This window comes from Frieseomelitta varia, unplaced genomic scaffold (genome assembly GCF_011392965.1).
Source record: "Frieseomelitta varia isolate USP_RPSP 00005682 unplaced genomic scaffold, Fvar_1.2 scaffold_207, whole genome shotgun sequence".
Classification (NCBI taxonomy): Eukaryota; Metazoa; Arthropoda; class Insecta; order Hymenoptera; family Apidae; genus Frieseomelitta; species Frieseomelitta varia.
The window spans coordinates 947,971-964,896 of NW_025109828.1; the positions used below are offsets into that span (position 1 = coordinate 947,971).

The 16,926-nt window shown below is 43.7% G+C and overlaps 2 protein-coding genes across 5 annotated transcripts in view; one reads left to right on the top strand and one right to left on the bottom strand.

Annotated features, from left to right (window-relative positions):
* Positions 1 to 871: 871 nt before the first annotated feature.
* On the bottom strand, positions 872 to 3,345 carry LOC122527019. Its single transcript, XM_043650797.1, has 3 exons — positions 3,169 to 3,345; positions 2,712 to 2,881; positions 872 to 1,993 (listed from the first exon to the last, which is right to left on the bottom strand). Exons 1-3 carry the CDS (start codon positions 3,195 to 3,197, stop codon positions 1,209 to 1,211), a joined length of 984 nt encoding a protein of 327 aa, XP_043506732.1. The 5' UTR covers positions 3,198 to 3,345; the 3' UTR covers positions 872 to 1,208.
* A 3,968-nt stretch (positions 3,346 to 7,313) lies between these two features.
* Positions 7,314 to 16,926, top strand: part of LOC122527015 (putative polypeptide N-acetylgalactosaminyltransferase 9) — a 264,654-nt gene continuing 255,041 nt past the window's right edge. For 3 of the 4 annotated variants that reach the window (XM_043650788.1, XM_043650787.1, XM_043650790.1), the window contains exon 1: positions 7,317 to 7,861. The gene's annotated coding sequence lies outside the window, so the exon portion shown is untranslated. Of the gene's footprint in view, positions 7,862 to 16,926 lie in introns of all 4 variants that reach the window. The other variant, XM_043650793.1, reaches the window with a different exon arrangement.

Genomic DNA, 16,926 nt, shown 5'->3' on the forward strand with positions numbered 1-16,926 from the left:
GCTATACATATATATATATATGTACAATGTTAGCAAATTCACGACCTGCCATACCTATCCGCGCTGCTAATTAAAATCTCTTCTATTCTCGTCGAAACTGAAATTGGTTAATCCGATTCCCTCTGGGAATTCCTCCTGGAAAGTCTAATGAAAATCTGACTGGGAATATTCGCAAAATGCTTGTTTCAATCTCTGGACACCAGCGTTCCGAGAGAATCGGAAAGTGTTGTTTACGAAACTATCTCCGGCTCAGCGGACCCTGTATTTCCGAAGTTGCGGAAAATTTGGGAGCACGCCATGTCGCAATTGCCCCCCAACAACGAATTACTTACTCTCCTTGTTCATTTTGTCGCTTAAACGCGTAATCGCGGTGACGAAGCTTAATTTAAATTTCATCTCGCGGAAGGAAAATATTCGAATGTTACAACAGCGTTGTTCGATTTTACTTCAGAATCTGAAGTTCAGAACTGTCGATCAGAACAAACGAGAAATAGAAAAGATATTTTTTTATAAAACTCTCGCCCCCTCGCATTTAGTTCTTACGTTCTTAGACAGAAACTACTAGGTCGCTGGTGTGTATGCGTGTGTACGTGAATACTGAATTTCCAAATTACCTTGCAAAAATGAAATCTACCGTGCTAATGAATCTGCATTACGAACTCGACGATGAAACATTTTTCCGAGAGCGCGTTCAAAGGGGAGTTTCGGAACTTCGTTTGCTCGCTGGCTATAAAGAGTTTAGAATGGGCGGTATTAAACAAAATGCTGACGTGTCGAGAAAGTGACGTACTTTCTCTCCTGGAGGCAGAACGTTCGAGGATGAGGGAGAGCCAGGTGTGGGTTTATGCAAGACAAGCATTTCGCTGCATAATTTCAGTCTTAAAGTGCACTTTATTAAAATAACAGCCATAGAACAAAGTTGAGTGATTCGAGATAGGATCGACACGAGAGTCACACGTTTATTACAAAAACACACGTTCGTGCTTCGTTTCCAACAAAGAGGCATAAAAGTAGAGTAAAAATTTATATTAGTCATCTCTCTTAAAATCTAATTTATCATAGGTTTATTAAATATGTACGTATCATATCACATTTGTTAAATATGTACCGTCTATCGTATCACACGCATCGTATCTTACCGTGTACGCTACTACTCTTTGGTATGAAAAGGATTTCACCCTCGGAAATTTCAAAATCTCTCGAACTCGTCAAAATCGGTGAGTTTCGAATACTCTCGATGGGTGACTCGTCACAGGCAGCTCGAACTTGGTGTTCAATTGTATATTTAACTGTTGCCTCATGCTAAATGTGAACACATTTTCCTTATTCGTCTCATCCATTACACGCTTAATTTTGGCCGGGACCGTCGCCTTTTCCTCCATCTTTTCCGCTAAATTTGCTTCATTACGATCGATATTAGCACTCTGTTTGTGGAAAGTCGTCTGAAACTCGTTCAACCTGAACCGCTGCAAAATAAGCTTTTTCGTCGGCAACTCGAGCGAAAGCGAGGACGAGTCGACAACTTCCGTCCGAACGTTCTCCTCCGTCGTATTGTTGTTCGCGGACGTCGTCTTTTCGATGTTTTGCGCCGACGAGCTCGCGACATTTAAAGTTTGCTTCTTGTCTTGGCTGCTCGGTTTCTTGTTCGCTTTGACTAGCAGCTTTGATATGGACTTGAGTCGATGATCGGTGAGGAAATTTATCAGAGGTATGTTCTCTATGTCGACATTCTCGATGTAATTCACCGAGTACTGCAAGCTTACTTTCGTCTGATCCTTCACGCGAAAATTCCTCGATCTTGATCGCATTTTGTAAAAAGGGTTGGCTCCCTGTCGTCTCTCGCACTCACGCGCGAGATCATTTCGATCGTCGATCGGCACCAGGTTGTTGGCGATTTTGTACTTGGTTCTCGAGATGATCGCGTGAGACCTCGTCGCCGGATGGATTTGCTCGCAATGAACGTAATAATCACCTTTCGTGCAAAAGGTCTCACCTGTGACAGGAAGAAACGAACCATTTTCTTTAACTACGTATCGAGTTATTTATTTCAAATGTATCTAGTTTCGATCATCTCGACTCTCTTACCCGATAATTGATAATACTAGCAGATCGAGACAAGTTATAAATAGTTAACAATTATTAGATTAGATTGGATTAAGTGTCAATTGATTTACACGTCAACTCAAAGAGCGATATGCGAGGTCTACCACAGTGCACGAGATAAGATTAGAGCCAGAATATTAAGATTGTTATTCGAAAAGCACCCTAGAAGATATTATCTGACTACATGCAACATATAATACAATAAAACTACAATTCGACGCTACGTTTCAGAGATTGGTTTATTTAAATTTAAAGAGAGCATTGTGCAAGATAATCGAGCCGATTTCGGATCGAGAGACAAAGTCTACGTATGCATTTATCAAACAATCGACTACTTTCTCGATTTTCCATGCACTTTGATCATTTCATCTATTGGCAATACGTAACTAAATGTATCGACCACACAAATGAGTATCACCGATAGAAATTTTTTTAATCAACGTAGAATTAAAAAAAAAAAAAAAACAAACTTCTAATCATTATCCAAGAAGCTAGAAGGCGTTACGTACGAAATTGCAAACTTTCATTCTACCTCGAGATGCCGAAAAGTGCAAGAGTAATCAGATTTTCTAGAACACGAACGAGTTTTGGAAACTCATGATAATTACCGCAACAGATGTTCAACTTTGCCTTCGAGTGGATCCTCTGCTTGTGACGTTGGACGTTAAACTGTCGATTACTTTCGTATTTGCACTTGTCGCAAGTGTACGTCGCTCTGTTCTCTTCTCTCTCCAACCTTCGTACCAGTTGTACGAAATCCTCGTCGCTGCTTTCTGAACTGGTAACCAAAATTCAAAGATTTTACAACAACGCAAAAACCAAAGGAGAGCAGTAAAACCACTCGAGCTCGAGTAAGATACGTATAAAACACGCGAAAGCAGTTTTCTCTCTTTTTTTTTTTCTTTCTTTTTGAAGCGTCGCGCAAACTTTCATAGAAATTGCAACAAACACTGAGAAGAAAAGATAATGCAGGTACTTTTCATCCGGAAGCTGATTCGATAACGCGAAGCAGATTGAATTTCTTTCGAATTCACAAAAATGATCATGCTTTGACATGATTCTTACATGTTTTCGATCGATTCGCAAACATTCATGACGAAAACACGGAAGAAAGGCAGCTCTTCGTTAAGTCAGTACTGTTGCCACTCGAAATCTGAACGATGCTTCTCGCACACGTGCCAATAACTAACTGAGGCGGTGCCGTGGAACTTCAAAGGGAAGGATCGCGTTCGATAGTATCGACGCAGAGCTCACAGTCAAAAGACGGTGTCCGTTCCTCTTTTTCCTTCTGTCCCCTTCCCCCCCCATCACCGTTTTGTTTCGTCTTTAAACCAATCTACACTCGCCTCGACAGTCTTCCGTTACCAATGTAATTTGATCGTTCTTAATATTTTTCAATTCAAGTGCGTATTTGTCAGCGCGCCAAAAACTTCTTGCTACTGTAGGTCACGTTCGCATGACCCGTGTCTACAGATGGCATTTTACAACAATTGTAAAATAATATAACATTGAGGGTGAGAGAGAAAGGGAAAAAGAACGTGTGACAACAAGGGTATATGTCGAAGAAAACTGGGGTCAGCGTGGATTCAGGCGTCGGAGCGGACAGTGTGAATCTAATCGTTGAGCGGAGAAGAGTGGCGTAGGATTGAGTAGTGTAGTAGGCAGTGTGTGGCGAGTTTAGTTTTAAATATGTATCAATGTTTTGGCGTTACACACGTCGAAGGTCTTGGCCGAATATTTAATCTTTCAGGCTCGCCTCTTTTATGATTCACACGGGGAATATTACGATGAAGCTTTTTAATTATTCTGGAGCTATAATATATAATTTAAGATCTCCTCGTTCTATATGTACAAAATAAAAGCAGAAGATACGCGAACGACAGAAATTTGCTTGCGCAAGGAACGCGGCAGCAAATTTCTATTTGCATCTCGATAACACTGAATTTTCGATGTATCGGTAATGCACATTCCCGAAACACTTTCGGTATCGTTCGATCGGGAGACGCTATGCATTTTAAGTGGCAGATATCGGCTAAGAAGCTGCATAGAACGAATTTCGTTAGGATAGCGTTAGGACACTCGAATAACAATCAGCGTTAATTGCAAACGTGCGTAATGGCCTTCAGTTTCTGTAACGTGCTTATTTCGCCCGCCTTCTTACGAATCGCGAATGAATTCAATTTACTTTTGTTGCCCCTCGAGAATGTCACGTAGCTCTCCCACGACAATTTGGAGTTTCTGTTTTGCATATGCGAGTTCGATTTCAAATCTAATTTTTTCGACATCGATCTCGCTTTCAAAAGATTGTTCAAACGATAATCAAATCAGCTGCGTGAACGCTGCAAATTTCCTCGATTCACCGACCGAACAAAACCGAGTTCCCGGATTACGTAGATGTAAGTGGACAACTACATCGCGGATTGCAGCAGCTTCTCGTAAAAAGTAAACCGCTCGATGTTGAGAGAAACAGTTCTGTTTAAGAGAATCCTGCAACCGGCCACTGAACCCGTGACCTCGGGATAGTCAAACACTTTACGGAGATGCAATGGAAGTTTCAAAGAAAACGTTTCTTGTAAAAACTGAAATACAGCCTTTCTACAAAGTGAACAGCGACTTGCGCAGCCACTGAAGAAACGCGTAAATCTCGTAAAATTAAACACACGATCGTGAATGTTGCACGTGTGTTATCACAATGAAAAAAAAAAAAACGTACGTACGTATTTGAAAGTTTGATTAAAGACCAATTTCGACGGCAGGCTACGGTGCCGGACAAAAAATGATACAGGCGATTCAAATCTATCTTCCTCCAGTTTTGCAACAGCAACTTTTTTCCTCCGGAGTCGATGTAACGCAATTATCCCGCAGATCTTTCCGCGTAACGTTTATCAAGTAGCCAACGAGAAACGTTTGATTTCCCAAGTGAGGCTACAGTATCTGGAGTAGCAACTAGAGGTCTGCGCGTACTTCGCAGAACTTGGCCCCGCTGGATGGGCAGTCGATATCATTATTGCATGGTTATTTATTCCGGACTTTCGGACTTTGTTTCACGCTTCTTTACCGCTATAATTTCACGAGACTTTTTTTTTTTATTAACCTGTTACACGTCAGATAGTTTATGCTTAATTTCATTTCAAACAGACCGTCTTTCTCACTCTTCTCCGCTCTATCGAGAGGAAAGCTGCAGATTGTGAGTAATGAATTCTGTAAGAATTGTAAACGCATTTAGCAAGTATGGAAATGTTCGAGGAACGTTAAACGACGACGGTGTAGCTTGCAATAGGATGTAATGGTAGCTCTCTGGCCATATTTTAGAATTAAAATCTCCCCATATCTCTCAGGAATATATCCGTGCCTCCAGAAGTTCGAAAGTTGTTTCGGACCCTTGGGATTGCCCTACGAAATCTTTCGCTGCTTTTCGAAAGACTCGAGGCGTGCGGACTGGTTCCATAACTTATTAATTACATGACTATTCGTCAAGGATTCAGCTCGTAGAATTATACAACTTGTGAATCGAATGAAAATTTTATTGCAAGTTCTCTTTATCATCGACAGAGAGAGAGAATATCTTCCTTTTTTTTTTTTTTTTGAAGAAGAAGAAGAAATTAAACTTTTGTGTCAGCTGTAGATTATCGTTCTGTTCATAAATTTAAAATCAGAAAGATGTGACTGCTTAACAAAAAAAAATCCGATTAACGAATTGATCGAATTGACCAAACAGTTCCGAAGAAAAGAAAAAAGAAAAAGATACGAATGCCTTTCGAGATTATTTCATTCGCGAGGCGCGCAAAGTTGGCGAGGAAGGAATATTCATTCGCCTACTCAAATCGTTCCTGCTCATTTTCCCTGGGCTGCGAGGGCCCCGATGCAAGAGGGACGACGGAAGCGCGGGTCTCGTACCCACAGGAAGGGTAGGAAAGAATTATTATGCGAAAAGTTGGCGCTCCTCGTTTCTTCCCTGATGGACGATTAAAACTTCCAGCGTCGAATTTACAAATTCCTTCGGGGGCTCGCGCTGGCGGAGGCATTAGTTCGCCTCGCCTGGCAAACTTAACCGAGCCCTACCATTACCGACCTCGAATTAGAATTTAAATCTGCGGAACGGCTCGTTCGTAATGGCTCGATTTCTTTCGTCACGGTTACGCGGCTGGCTAACCGCTCCGGGACACTCGACAGTCCGTCTTCTTCTTCTTTTTCTTCTTCTTCTTGCTCTTCGTTTACGTACACTCCTTTCTTTCATCGTCGTGTCACACCAATTCTGTGTTGGACTGTTGTACTTTCACGTTCATGACTTTACGATTGACATTCTCGACATTTAAGAAGAAATTACGTTCATTTGTAGGTAAACGACGGATATACGCGTGATGGACATACGTATAGTTGGTGGATACGAGTATACTGGAGTTGAATACGGTTTGAATTCGCGACGAGAGTCGCGTTAATCTCACCCTGTATGTGGCACGAGGCGTTAATAAAATTTCGAAAGCTCTTGCCGGGCCGAGCGCCACGTACGAACGTGTACATATTTAAGCGGCTTACAGTTCAACCGGTTTTCGCGATGGTAATTGGTTTATCGGGAAGATTAATAGCAACCATGGTGGCGCGGTGGAGCTTCTAATCGAAGAAACAAGGTCAGGCATTACGTAATCCAGCTCATTTCGTATGCATGCTGTAGGGGGAGCAAATTGTCAACGAGGCTTCGACGATTAAATCTGATCTACTTACTTACCTGACCGATGAGATGAGAAACGTACGGGAGGACGTATTTGAGAAATGTCTGCAAATAATTGTCTTTCCGCGAGGTTGCGAAGTTTCATCGCTGGTCGCTCGATAAAGAAGAAGAAGAAGAAGAAAAAGAAAAACACTAAATTATACTTTATTTAGAGAGTAAACTAGATTTAGCTTCGTAGAATGAAATCTTCGAAGGAAATTTCAGGGTGTCGTCGTTTTCTGTTTCCAGATCAGCCACGCGCGTTCCAGTCTTCGGCCACCTTCGGCTCGCGCCGAAAGCAGATGCAAACGAACGTGAAAAACGAAAAATGCAGAGTTTGAATCGCGCACAAATTCGTTCGACGCGCCACTAATGTGACGGGCGTGTGCGCGTGCGCGTTGGATTGTTTCGTTTGTTCGACGAGGCTCGCGAGGACTCGTGAGTGGTCGGTGGCGTCGCGACGCCGCGCCGGTCGAAGGCAAGAGATAGCGTAGTCGCAGTTCGATGGAAGAGCCGCGCGAAGGGACGAGAGAGGGCACGGAATCCGCGTGTCGTTGACAGCAGCGGCGGCTAGCAGGCCTCGGTCAGGCGTCGCTCGACAGTCGGAGCCGGTCTCTCGCCGTGTGAATATCGAGAGTTTCCGCGAAAGGGTTCGCCGTACGTACATACGTTCGTTCTTGCCTCCTCGCGACGCCACACACTTGTCATCTGTCAAACACGCCGTGCTCCTACGTGTATCACGTATATCATATATACTCGTAACTTCGAGAATCGACCTCTTCGCGCACGAATTCCTTTCCCCCTTGAGAGTTTGACGCGCTGTGTGTTTGTTTGTTTGTGTGCGTGTGTGTATGTGTGTGTGTATCGCGCTGACGAATCGCCCGTTCTCGGGATCTCGGGATCCCTCCGTTGTGCGTTCGTTCGTTTCGTGCCCGTTCGCCGACTACGTTTCCGTTCGCGTGTGTCCAGTGTGGAGCCAGAAGAGTGTGTGGATGTCCAGCCACGACGAGATTGCCGCGAGGACGTTCCCCCTGGCCAGTTAACTCTTAGGTAAGTCGATTTTCCTCGTCACACCGCCGCGTGTTGCAACGATTTTCTCGTCACCAGCGTGTTGATACGTGTTTCGTTCTTTTATTTCTTCTCCCTGCCTCGCACCACCGTGTACTCTTCCGTAAATACTCGCACGTAAATGCAACGTATGTATAAATAATCGTAGCGGAGCCTGTTACGGAAGTTATCAGCAAACGTGTATGTTTACGTCTCTGCTGGGAACGCGGTAAAATAAAAAAGAGCAACACGCTGCTGTGTCGAAGAGACGCGTGACAAACGTTATCTTTCGCCAAGGTTATGCCTTAATCGACTGAATTGAAGTTTCCTCCGAAACTCGACGAACGAAAACACGGTTCTCGGCTCACGTTCCGATTGAAAGCCGCTCGTCTCGTCGCCAATCGATTCGAGAAAGAAAAAAAGACATCTCGCCTTTTCTCCAACACGAGTCACCGAATAACCTAGTTACCGCTCGAATTAGAAGACGCGCGCGTTACGCGCGTGACCCACATAAACAAACGTGCACTCGGAGTTTGTCGCGTGCTCGCGCGCGCTCGTACGTGGCGATTCTTTTGAATTCACCGTCGAAACGTGTGAATAGGTGGTCGAAAAAGTAGTCGGGTGAAAAATCGATTTACCATGGAGATTCGCTTTGATCCGTGACCCGGCAAGGGTGCGTGGCGCCACGCCGTTCGCCGATCATACGGTGGATAACGCCCGTGGAAATTCCAATTGGTCGCGAAAACGCGAACGCGAACGCGAACGTTGCCGACGACTGTCTGGTAATAAATCGTCCGACCAGCCGGTGATGATTACATGGCCTCTCGTTTCCGGTAACGAGCATTCGGAGTCGCGGCCAGTCCCTCCTCCTTCTCCCCTTGACGATTGACACTCGCCAGATTCGTTTAGCATTTTAAATTCGACTCCGATCGAGCCCGACTCGCGTTACAAAATTTTCGAGAACGAACTCCCGCGACGCGTTCGACATCTTTGACTTGCTAATGCTTGGACGAGGATTTTAATCGCGATTTTCTGGTCGCTTTATGACCTGTCCGTCACCGACTGTCCATCGACCCTCTTCCTCGTCTATTGACATAACGTTACTCCGCCGTTCTCGTCCGTGTTGTTTGCACGACGATTTGAATTCATTTCGCGTCAAGTCGCAAACGTGATCACGAAGACGCGTCACACACGTACATGCGTACGTACGTTCCCCGTTCGTGCCTGGAAAAAATTGCCGATCTTTACGTTTTTACCTGTCGTTTTCCTTTCTTCAGCTCGTAAATACGAATCGAAATTCCACGCGCTTCTCCAAAATTTAATTTTGCGAAAGACGATCCCCCTTTGCTCTCCCAATCTCGTCGCTAAATAATCCTAGCCGATTATTTCGCGTTCGACCTCTCTTTAGTTTAACGTGCAACGTTCCCGTAACGCGATAGCCCTATTTACATCAAATTATGCACATACGCGCCATTATGTTACGGTATTATTATCGCATTACAATCAACCACGGGCAAAGCATTTCTGGCTGGAAAAGCCAGAGGAGAGGATCGAGGGAGCATCGTGGATAAAGAAATGCTGGAATAATGGAATAATGCTCCGGTAACAGAATGCTCGGTACCGGCAGTAAATAAATATAGCCCCGGATAACGCGAGTTCCCGGGTAATGAAGGTTCCGCTGTGTAAAACTTTGGCTGCGTTCGATTCCACGATTAAACGCTAATTCACTAGATAGCAACTTGCCAGAAGGCACAAGCCTGGTATTTCTGGTTTCCTTGTGTTTCGCTGCTCCATCTCAATGGGAAATTATGAACGAACTACGCCCGTGTACTACGAAACAACTCTGGTCGCGTGAAAATTTCTACGCGAACTTGCGTGTCCCTGCAAGTATAGTACATATTTGTTATTAATATTGTAGTTTACTCGATTCTTCGACACCCTACAATTACAGAACATCGCTATCGCGGCGACCATTTTTGGATTTTTTCTTCTCTTTCCTTTTTTCCTTTGTACACATATCCATCGTGCTTTATCGTAGGAATTGATTGAAAGAAGAAACAACGACAAAGAGAATTGGCTAAAAATGATAATCGAAAAAGTTTGATTACTCGGTAAACTTGCTAGTTCACTCGACTTTCATCGAGCGAAGATTTCGACTTGAAAATATGTATATCGAACGTACTACGAGTAAAAACTTTTACAGTGCTTGTTCGACCTCGAAATGCACAAATAGACATGCACGTACCTACATGAAATTACTGTGCAATCTCGAATCTCGTTTATCGCTTGGTATTGGCATATTGACCGCACTGACTTTCTCGCGTAAAAAGAACCACTAATCACTCGTCACTTATCGAGGCGATAAGATTGATCGGCGCTAGTGCGGGCCATATTTTATTAAAGTTGTTGTAACGGAAGGATTACAGATTGCCACCGCTCCATTTAGACGATGGCACGTTAATTCGTGGTTGTTGATTAATGTTCTTGTTTACCAAAAAAAAAAAAAAAAGAAATTAATAAACGTATCTTGCGCAATTGCTACGTACGACGCGTCGTTACGTCGCACGTACGTACAATTTTTACGGCGTTTGTTCGCGCAATCTTTCATTTGCAGTTTAAAACGTATCAGATGAAAATCGTTGTCGGGGTTATTAATTCTTCGTTAGTCGCTCGTTTCTTTTGATAACTGATAACACCGGACTAATGCCTTGCTTCCCGTCGTCGTTTGTCATTTTTAATTGTAAAATCTCTCAAATCGGCACCTGCGCTCGCATAAGCGGAACGATATTTTTCAGGCTCGCGATTTTAGCAACAAGTGTTTCGCCAATCTGCGGTACTTGATCAGCAAATCACGGACAATCGGTGCGTTCAGTTTCAAAAACTGGATACAAAATGGATCGTCGGGTCAGAAATAGATTGGTCATAGAGAAAGAGTGTTCGAATTAATATGTTTGATTTATGGATGTTATAAATGTTTTTGAAAATAGCAGCTCGTACGCGGACAGCGTAAAATCGTACAATTTTGCACATACAATAGTGTTCGTGTGAGGCTCAAGGAAATAAAAATCGCCGATGTTATATTTATATCACTTGCATGAAAGTTTGATTTTACGTCCAAATGAAAAACTATAGAAGTCAAGATTTCCAAAGTATTTTTAGCGTGTGGCTGGTTTTTCTCTCCGTTATCATCGGCCGGTTTAGTTTTGGGGGTTGCAATTGAATCAAAACGTGATTTCCCAGAGTGATTACCAACTCTAAACACGCGAACGAATATTTCCTTTCCAACAGTAGACTGCTCTCGCAGTAATGTGGTCGTGACTTCGCGAATGTCGAAGCACACACGCGAAATACCTATACCCCGTTCGATATCGGAGCGAACGAGAAAGAACGGATACTCTGCGTTGACCGCAGTCGTTTGGAATGCTGCTGGCGTTCCCGGCACATTAATGACGAGCAGACATAACGCGCATTATTGCGGCACTTATTTCTAATCCGACAGAGCCCGTAGTTAGTAAATCTGTCTACCGGTTTTACGAGTTGGTTTTCAACCAGCGCAATATCGAACGGTCAAGCGACCGTTCATCGGCATGCGAGTTCTTTTCCTTTTGTCGGGGGTAAAGATTTTCCTTTTTTTTTAGCGGCCGAAAATCGTACGTTCGTCTCGCGATGTTTTGCACGCCAGAGACGAGAATTTTAATTTCAAATCGCAAAGGGTTTTCCACACGAATTTCGTTCGTCCCTGCACTGTAAAAAAAACGCTATTTTATTCACGTATTTTATATCGAAATCGATCGAGTTGCAACAATCGAGATCAAATGACTCGGCCAAATCGAATCCAGCGAAAAGAAATTTTTTTTTTTTTTTTCGTTTCAAACGTAATAAAATTAATCTTGTCTTTATCTTTATGTAACAATCAATAAAACAATCACAACTCGCGGATACGATCGCGTTTATTTCATTTTGATTCGTCCTCTCGAGGCGAACGACCGAGGTTTTATCAACGCGTTTGGGACGTTTTAACTGACGGCGTATATTTTCGATAAATATACCGACAGTTTTCATTTGGCGATGATTTTACGGAACGGTGGTGAAGGGTACGGTCCGTACTGACGACAGTGATATTCCTCTTGGCTCGGCGAAATTTTTTCCGCGTTGCATGTTGCGCGGCGCGCCGCGCGTGGAGAACAAACACTCGTTATGCGTTTCGACGAAAATGAAAAAAAAAAAAAAAAAAAAAAAAAAAAAAAAAAAANTTTCGACAAAAAAAAAAAAAAAAAAAAAAAAAAAAAAAAAAAGAAAAAAAAGAGGTATCGAGGATGGATATACATATTCGGTTCACGATAAAAAATAATTCACGGTCGAATAATTTTCACTCACCGCAGCATGTGTTTCCCTTCTTTTCGCCACATCGAAATAGTTCGCGCGATCGTTTAATTAATTCAAGTGAACTCGGCCGGTGTCCGCGGGGTTAAAAGAATCGCGAATATACGCGTTGAAAGCTCGTGCATTTAACGCGATGATAGATGCGTCCAGGCACGTATATCAAATTATTTTTAAACCGTATTGCTCGTTGATGGATTGCCCGATAGCTTAATTCTTCTGATGCGATTTCTATCAACGCTGGCGGACTTTGATTATTTCGCTCAAACTTTATTCAATTTGAACATTCGTCTATTATCGATTTATCGTTTCTCCATTGGATTTATTATTTAGGTATCGTCACCACACATGGATAAAGCTCGAAAGTTTAAAAGTAGGACGAGCAACATGTACTTGGATCAGTCTTTGTTTAATATAACTATCAGATTTTCTTGCTTTTGAACCGAAAACGCTAGCTTAATTCTACACGAAACATCGCGTAATTTTGTTTTCAGCTCTTGCAAAGTGACTTCCGCTTGTTCACGGTTCATTTATATTATATACAGACATTCCATACGCTAAAACTACGTATGCATAAACTGGAACACGAGAGTGTTTATTTAGTGTATGTACATCTGTACAAATTATCCAGAGATATGTGCAGTTTATTCGGATCATTATTTATGTCGGATGGCGGTTTAAAATCACAAAAAGATCAATGTTTTGATCAAACGCTTTTTCATACGTGTTGTACGAGATGTGCTTCTCAAAAAAAAAAAAAAAAAATCTTCCTGCGAGAAGGATTCAACGATACGAAACGCAATTTCGTGGGAATTAGCGGTAAATGAGGCACGAGGAGAAGTTCAATCAACGTTTGAACAGGGATGTACGAATTCGGTCGGCGGATTTGTTTGCTCGGATAAAAAATGAACGCGATGCGATGAGGTCGATGGGCAGATGTAATCAAGGAGAGGAGAGCTGGTTCGAGCTGGCGACGGGATCTATTCAACTTCAGAAATGAAGCGCAATGCATCTTTAATTAAATCTCCCTGCAACGTCCGCCGTTCGGTGTGCCTGAAATTTATTCCGTGCATTTCAATCTTCTCCGTTAGCCTGTTTTCTCTCTCTCTCTCTCTCTCTCTTCGTTTTCACTTCGTTTTTCTCTCCTTGTCTCGTTGTAGACGACCGATCTTTTCTCCCCTTTTGTACGTCCACGGCATACGTCGTTTCCGTCTTTGGATTTTTTCCAGCTCGTGCCGCAAATTCTAAGCGACGCGTCCTCTGTCCGCGTGCCACGGACGCCGAGATTTCAAAGCGGATCCCCTCGTACGAGGCGAAACAATCTCGTTTTCCCCCCATTTTCACCTGCGACATATAGCTTAACCAGAGTACGTGTCCAGTATCAGCTCAGTAGCAGTTTGTTCCGATAGCACGATAGCCGAGAAATTCTCGCTGTGCAAGATTTCTCTTCTCCTTTGGACTTTGTTTTATCTCGATGACCGAGGTTCGATTCGAGTATTCCGAGGTACTATCAACCGAAGAAATCAGGATCGAGAGTTTTTTTTTTTTTTTAGATTTAAGCAATCGAGTCTTCTTTCCTTTTGCGGTTTATATTTTTTGAAATGATTCTTGTATCTAGTCAAATAGGTCAAGATCAATCGATTCAAGCCGATTCAATTCACTTTCCTTCGTACATTTTTCCTTTAATCCGCCGTTAACCTTTCTTCTGTTAATATTTCCACCACTCTGGCATCCATTTTTACTCGTAAATTTGTCGCCGAGTTATCGCGCATCGGTTGAAGAGCAATAGCGAATGGAGAGCAATTTCGAGTCAGTCGAGTGAATTAGTTTATGTAATCTATGGTGCTCCTCTGTCCGATATTATTGCATAGTCTCGTTGAGAAATGTTCATGGATTTAAGCTCAGTGAGGTCTAACTTAACTGGGCTGTAACTTTATGGTTTCTCGATTATCCGAGCTCCTATTATTCGAGGCTCCCATTATCTGATGCATCAGAAACAGATGATGCATTATAACAGCGTATCGTGAAATATATTGCCACGTTCTTCTACGACGCGTGTAATACAATTTTACTCCCTGTTGCAAATTCAATCAATTTACAGTCTATCTACGTACAGTCTACGTATTCATCACGTCGAGGAAAAAGAAGGAAAAAGCAACAATTTCAAGAATGTCGAAAACCCGGATTTCGTTGTGGTAAAATGCCCGAAATCCTGGGCAAAATTCCAATTCGAACGACGGCGGGGAGGAGGGGCTAATCGTATCGCGATAAAGCTGTTTGTGCACGTTAAATAACGAACGACACCACTTCAAACGGCAAACGATACCACCGATAACTATTTTTATATTTTTACGCGAACGTTATTTACAGGATTTTCGTGGCAACCGTCCGTCCGAAATATGGGCATCGTCCATGGACTTGGAAAAGAGCATTACGGTGATACGTAAAGTGCGTCGGGACGCGGAACATTTAAATTTTAAATGGCTAGTCGGCGTACCGTTGTACGCGTGTACGCACGCGTGTTATGCGTGTCGGGGCCGCTTGCGGGTCGGATAGCTGTAATTCGCTGTTTCCCCACGCCTCTTGATCAAACAGTCCTTTTTATCGCGCGATCGAATCCCGGAATTGCTAGATATCCTCCCTCCCCCCCCCCCCCCCCCCCCCCGTCCACCTGATGGGATGTCCCTGGCCAGTTTCGTTCGGATACACACTCTCTCTTGAAAAATTAGCTGCGTATTTGGCTATCTATCTACTTAACAAGATCTACTGCCATGGAATCCCGAATTGATCGGTTTAATGAATTTTAATCCTTGGCGGTGTGTAATTCAACGAGCAGAGCTTGCAACTTTCCCCTAAAAAAACTGAGTGATGCGTCTTTCATTCGTCTTCGTTACAAAGCATACTTTTCCTAAGGACTATCGAATTATCAATTTGTTCTTTCATCATTTTTTATTAATTTTTGCTTATGACATTTTGCAATTATTTTTTTTTTATGGAAAATAAATATCGAATTTTATTTAATTCGTCCCGTGTGTTTTAACGGGATTAAAGCGACGAAAGCTCTTCTGCTTCTCATTTTTTCTTCAAAAGGGAACTAGCGCGTGTCCTGAGCGTCGTATTTAAATTGGTTTAATGGGACTCGTCGATCAGAAACGACAGATCCTAATTACGAATGCGTGTTGCATCGCGATCGTTATCCAGATGTTGGCGCGCGTTGGTCGGATAAAACGCAAACGGTAGGAACGAACGGACGGAAAAATTTCAGTCCCGATCATCTCGAGTCAGTGCACCCTGTAAGAGCTGTGGTAACCACCACCGCCACGCGTATCGCAGCACAAAGTCAATATAACGTCCAGTTTCTAGCAGCCCTCTCCATTAATTAACCTAAATACGAGAGAACAGCTACACAGCTGCATGGCTATCGGTCAACTTGTGCGCCTCTCTCTCTCTCTCTCTCTCTCTCTCTCTCTCTCTCTCTCTCTCTCTTTGCCCGCGGTTTCTGGCCGCGACACTCGCGATCGATCCCCAGGATAAACGTCGCTTTCCATAGAGAAATGTCGCGCCGATCGATTTGTTCTTTGGTGTAAATGCAGCTTAACGGAGGTTGCTTACGGTTCTGAGCGAAGCCCATCCGGTTGCATAGCGACTTGCAGGCAAACATGTGGTTAGACCGGTTGAATCAGACAGGTCGGTTCGCTTCTCTTCGCTCGCGTCTTTCTCTCGACCTCCTGCTCCTTCCTTCTTTCTTCCACTCGCACAATTAGCCTCTTAGTCTCTTCTTTCTCTTCTTCTTCTCCTCGATTTCTTGCCCCTCTCTTCTGTTGCTCTCATCGTCTCCCTCTCTGCTCACGACTGGTCTTCTCTTGCTTTCTTCCCTCCTCCTGTCTTTCGTTCTTTTTCTTCGTTCCTTCTTTGCCACGATATTCTCTACGGCGGGCTCCTCCACCTCCACGTCTACACCACGTTCGTTATGAGAACGCTCAAAGTGCTCGGAGAGCGCGCATATATCGACACGGGTACGACCCGGTGTATCGAGGGACGGATAGTCGACTCTCGAGGAGTTGATTCTGGTTTCGCGATCGGGATTTCCGGTGGACGGCTCTCGAGGAAACCGACGCGACAGGGTGCTCCGGGGACAAACGTCGCACTGCTGCTCTCCCGGCTTATGGAAATCGGCGTGCATGTCGAATTCACCACGTCGAGACGAAATCGAAAAGTCGGCGATCCGCAGGTTCGACCGCCCGTCGCGTTCTTCGCCGCTTCTGAGTCGCCGAGTCGCTTGGGATTATTTTTGTGATCGCCAGCCTCCGGCCACAGCTTGAATAATTGAACCGGGAATCGCTCGAAACGCCATTGAAAAAGCTATCCCGCGGGCCTCTCTCTCTCTCTCTCTCTTTCTCTCTCTTGTTCTCCCGCTGCGATTTTTCTGGCAGGTTCGTCGGTTGTCCCGATCAATACTCATCCCGGTCATCTCTCGATCAACGTAGCTTTATCAGGCATTTTGAAAAGGTATTTGAATTACTTGCAATCGCAGGTATTGCATATCTTATCCAGCGACAAGATAACGCTTGGAATATCGCAACGAAAGGAAGTGTTGTTGCGTATCCACTTCCGCGGTAATAATCTGCCGGTGTCCCCGTCATGCGTACGAGCTTCGTAAAAGTTCCCCGCGAGTCGAGGGGAAACTA